General features: G+C 48.5%; 1 protein-coding gene across 1 annotated transcript; it reads right to left on the bottom strand.

Annotated features, from left to right (window-relative positions):
• Nucleotides 1-207: 207 nt before the first annotated feature.
• On the bottom strand, nt 208-3,413 carry SSR3 (signal sequence receptor subunit 3). The gene is made up of 5 exons (XM_074547556.1): nt 3,208-3,413; nt 2,472-2,598; nt 1,936-2,034; nt 1,205-1,336; nt 208-599 (listed from the first exon to the last, which is right to left on the bottom strand). Exons 1-5 carry the CDS (start codon nt 3,344-3,346, stop codon nt 533-535), a joined length of 564 nt encoding a protein of 187 aa, XP_074403657.1. The 5' UTR covers nt 3,347-3,413; the 3' UTR covers nt 208-532.
• Between the last annotated feature and the right edge of the window lie 857 nt (nt 3,414-4,270).

Genomic DNA, 4,270 nt, shown 5'->3' with positions numbered 1-4,270 from the left:
TAATGAAAAAAGTGCATTGAAACCACTTCAAAAGCGTTTTCCTAGGAGATTCAGGTTTTGTCCTCACTCCATGTTACTCAGAAATGAGGAGTGCTTCCAAGGAATATGTTAGCTTGTATATGTCTCCTCTCTTCTGGAAGCAGAAAGAGAAACCTAGGTATGAAAATCCCTGTGTTTTTCAAAAATAATGAATGAAAATACAAGGAATCAAATGGCAAAAAAAGCTCTTTTTAATTACAATTTTTCAAGTTACAATGATAAATGGATTGTCCCCAGGGCAGAGCTGCAGAAAGGTGATGTCTGCTCACAGCTCACACCCCCTCTCCATGCTAAGTAAAAAAAACCCAAAACTGAGTAATTCCAATATCAAATACCATGTAAAGATACCAAAAGTAAATACAATTCAACCATTTTGGATTCAAACCCTCCCCACGTTTTCCTCATGCTAAAAAACAAAAAATATTCCTATTCCACCCTTAGGCATTTTCATGGCAGCTGAAGCCTCTCTCAGGAACTGCTGAGGGTTCTGTGTCTACTTGGATCCTGTGGACAGCAGAGCAATCAGTCCTGAGGAAGCACTGATAGAAAGGATGTAGTTTCTGTAGGGAGCGGGTTAAGGAATTGTCAAGGTCTTTCTTTGGTACACAACATTTGGAAAGAGTTTTATGAAAAGAAAGGTTATTGAAATCATCTTTCTCTGGAGTTTTAAAACTGGAATACTGCAAGCTGAAACACAGCTTTAGAACTCACCTGCAGAATTAAGACACTTGTAAAGTTTTACAAGTTTTATAAATACTGATCTTGAATTAACTGCCCTGTTGGCAATACTAATATCCTACAGGAACAATGTATTTTCCTTGTGAGCTACTGGAGCTGAAGCATCCTGTCAGGGAAGAGCTCCTGGCAACCAACACTGACACAGTGTTTGCAGAAAACTGTCCTCACTCCAAAATTGCAATGCAAATGGCAAGGCCAGGAGAATCCCTGTATACTGTCCAAGCAGTATCTTAAAACATCTCCTGTTTTAAGGGACTTTAATTGGGAGACTTTTTTCTTATTTTTGTTTCAACCTTCTAAGCTGCCATACTAACCATGAGCTGCAGGTACCAAGAGAGGAATGCCACAGCCCACAGGACAACCACAACCAGGGGTGAAGCTAACAGGAGTGGGGCTGTGGGAATTTCAGGGTAGGGATAAAGGATACACAGTGGGGTTGAAGTTCTTCAGCACGAAAAAGGAAGCGATGATAACCAGCACCAGAAAGAGGGTGTTGTTGTAGAAGATGGAGAAAGTTGTTGCTTCATAGTCTGCAACTTCATTTTTCTTCCACAGAATCCTAGGAGCAAGTGGAGATAAAATTTCAAATATATTTAAATCAATGGATATCACAGAATCCTGGAATGGTTTGGGTGGGGAAGGGCCTTAAAGCTCATCCCACTCCACCCCTGCCATGGCAGGGACACCTCCCACTGTCCCAGGTGCTCCAAGCCTGTCCAGCCTGGCCTGGGCACTGCCAGGGATGGGGATATCCTGGACACCCACATGCTGAAGTGAGCAGTAGTTTCTCCACAGGACACAGAGTTTGGCTCCCAAGCTCCCCTCCTGGATGGGGATATCCCAGGGATGGGGATATCCTGGACACCCACATGCTGAAGTGAGCAGTAGTTTCTCCACAGGACACAGAGTTTGGCTCCCAAGCTCCCCTCCTGCACAGTCCCAGTGGGGATCCCTCTAACACCGAGGGCATCTGAGACCTTCCCTTGACAACTCATCTCAAAAGGGTTTGAAGCTGAACCACGAGCTACCCTGCAGCTGCTGCTTCCCAAAACACAGAAAAACAGTGCAAGCACAGTCCCTACTGTCCCACCCAGAGCCTCAAAGACATTTAAGGCCCTCCTACAAGAAGGGAGAGGAGGAGGAGGACAGAGAGATCACCTTTCATCCTTCTCCTTGCGGGACATCTTCCTGTTGTCTGCCTCGGACAGCTTGCGAGTCACCTCCTTGGAAACTGCATCTTCTCTTTTCTGGGCTACTCTGTAAGTAACACCACTCATGTCACACTTCAGAAATTAAAAAACCCCACAACCCAGCCCTGGCATTACAGGAAGTTTTATATGCAGTGAAGAATGCAACTTAGTTAAGATACCTGACAGTTTTGTCAAGGTGAAGGGATAAGAATTAATAACAGCAATTACAAAAAGTAATATCATTCACGTTCAATAACTAAAATAATTTATAATTTAAATATAATTTATGGTGATACCCAGGGAGCATGATGGTGGATTTACTATTTCACCATACTCTTAGCTGACGAGATTTGACTATAATTACAAGAGAATAACCAATTAGGAGATACTTCTCTGCAAAATATTTTTGAGTAATATTTCCTATTAATAAAGAACTATAGCTGTAAATGGCAGGGGTTTTTTTTAAATTATGAAATGATAAATTCAAAGAGGGATCAAACTTACTTGTGTTTGAGGACAAACTTGACGTTTTTATATGCAAAAGCCACGAGATAGGTACTGATGAGGGTCATCACGCTGTACAGGACTGCAGATTGAACAAGATCCATATGCCATATTCTCCAATAAAGCCCTTAGAAAAAAGGAAGAGTGATATTTGAAACAGCTTCTCTGCAAGAAAAAACGTCCCATATTGGAGACCCATAGAGGATCTGAGCTCTGTAATTCCACAGCCTCTGCCTGAGCAAAGCCAACTCCTCCAAAATCACTCGGGATTCTTTCAACTGCATTGAAAGTACTTTGGAAGGAGCTGTGTGAGAGCACGGCCGAGCCTGCGGGCAGCGCTGCTGTGGTGACACGTCAGTGATGCTGCCCTCTGTAAGATCTGGGATCTTACAGAGCTGGGACCGGGCCCGACACGGCTCGGAACCGGGATCCGATAGGGCTAGAAGCGGGAACAGACACAGCTTGAACGGGACCCGATGGGGACCGGAGCCAGGATCCCACACGCTCAGAACCAGGACCCGACACTGCCCGGAGCCAGGATACGCCGGGGCTCGGAGCAGCAACCCCGCGATCTGCCGCCTCGGGCGGTGGGGAGCCCTGATCCCTCTCCCCAACTTCCTTATCCCCACAGGGTTGCTGATCCCCCTCTTCCACGGTATTTTGCTCCCCCCATGGCTGCTGATCCCCCTCTCCCCTCAGCGCCCATCACGGCTGCCGCCCGCCCTCGCCCGCTCACAGATAGGGATGGCGGAGACGATGAAGGCGTTGCCGAAGAAGAGCGCGGAGGACTTGGCCGAGAGGTTGCGGCTGAAGTCCTGCAGCAGCAGATCCTCCTCGGACTGCTGCCGGCCGCCGGGGCCGCCCTTGGGAGCCATGGCGGGACAAGGCAGCGTCAGCGCGGCCGAGCGGCTCCGGGTCAGGCGCCACGGGGCGGGGCGGGCCCGGCGGGCCGAGAGCGCTTCCGGAGCGCGGCGCGATCCCTCCCTCAGCCCGATCCTGTCCCGATCCCTCCCTCAGCCCGGCCCCGATCCTGTCCCGATCCCTCCCTCAGCCCGGCCCCGAGCCCGGCCCCGATCCTGTCCCGATCCCACCCTCACCCCGCTCCCGTCCCGATGTAGCCGCGCTGCCCGCGTTGGGCCGGGATCCCTCCGGGCTGTGTCAGTTCTGCTGGAAGCAGTGGAAATGGGCCCTGTTTTCTCTCGTGTTTCCCCCGCTGTGAAACACCCCACCCTGCAGCTCCCACAGCAGTGTTTCTGTCTTGTTGGCTTTCAGAACCATTGCTGCTCTGCCCAGCTCCAGCCCAGCCTGGGGGGCAGTGCAGAGTGCCCTGGTTTTCACTGTTTCTAACGTTCCCTCTGCAGTTTGTGGTGACAGATTGCCCGCAGAGGTTTTGGGGATGAACATCAGTGTCCAGCATCAGTGGGGAGCGCTTGCCAGTGGGGTACAGGCATTGTCCTATGGCCTGGGCTGGCTGCAGCACTCCTTGTCCCCTGGACTGCCAATTCTCTTCATCTATTTAAGGTTTTGGTGTCAACTTCACTTAGCAAAGCATGTATTTCTCTAAAATTTAATTCAAGTAATTTCCCCCATTTATTTCCCTCCAGTTACTAGTGTTCTCTGCTTCCAAGAAAACACTTTCTGTGCATGCCATGAGGAAATGTTACATGGAAATGAGATTATATTTTAAATGAGGTTAAATATGATCAAAATGAATGCATTATGATAGAGCTTTATACAACACTGGAGTGCAGTTTTTTGAGCTCACAATAAATTCCCAAGACCAAACAGCAGATTTTCAG

This window comes from Zonotrichia albicollis, chromosome 9 (assembly GCF_047830755.1).
Source record: "Zonotrichia albicollis isolate bZonAlb1 chromosome 9, bZonAlb1.hap1, whole genome shotgun sequence".
Classification (NCBI taxonomy): domain Eukaryota; kingdom Metazoa; phylum Chordata; class Aves; order Passeriformes; family Passerellidae; genus Zonotrichia; species Zonotrichia albicollis.
Note: the sequence above shows the minus strand (reverse complement) of the source record. Positions and strands in the feature narration are given on the sequence as shown.

Excerpts from the sequence above, each read along its gene's own strand:
- SSR3 (XM_074547556.1), bottom strand. The coding sequence starts at position 3,346 with ATGGCTCCCAAGGGCGGCCCCGGCGGCCGGCAGCAGTCCGAGGAGGAT. Across the intron at positions 1,337-1,935 it reads CGCAAGGAGAAGGATGAAAG|GATTCTGTGGAAGAAAAATG; the intron begins GTGATCTCTCTG and ends ACTTGCTCCTAG. Across the intron at positions 600-1,204 it reads AAGAACTTCAACCCCACTGT|AAACTACATCCTTTCTATCA; the intron begins GTATCCTTTATC and ends CGCTCCCTACAG.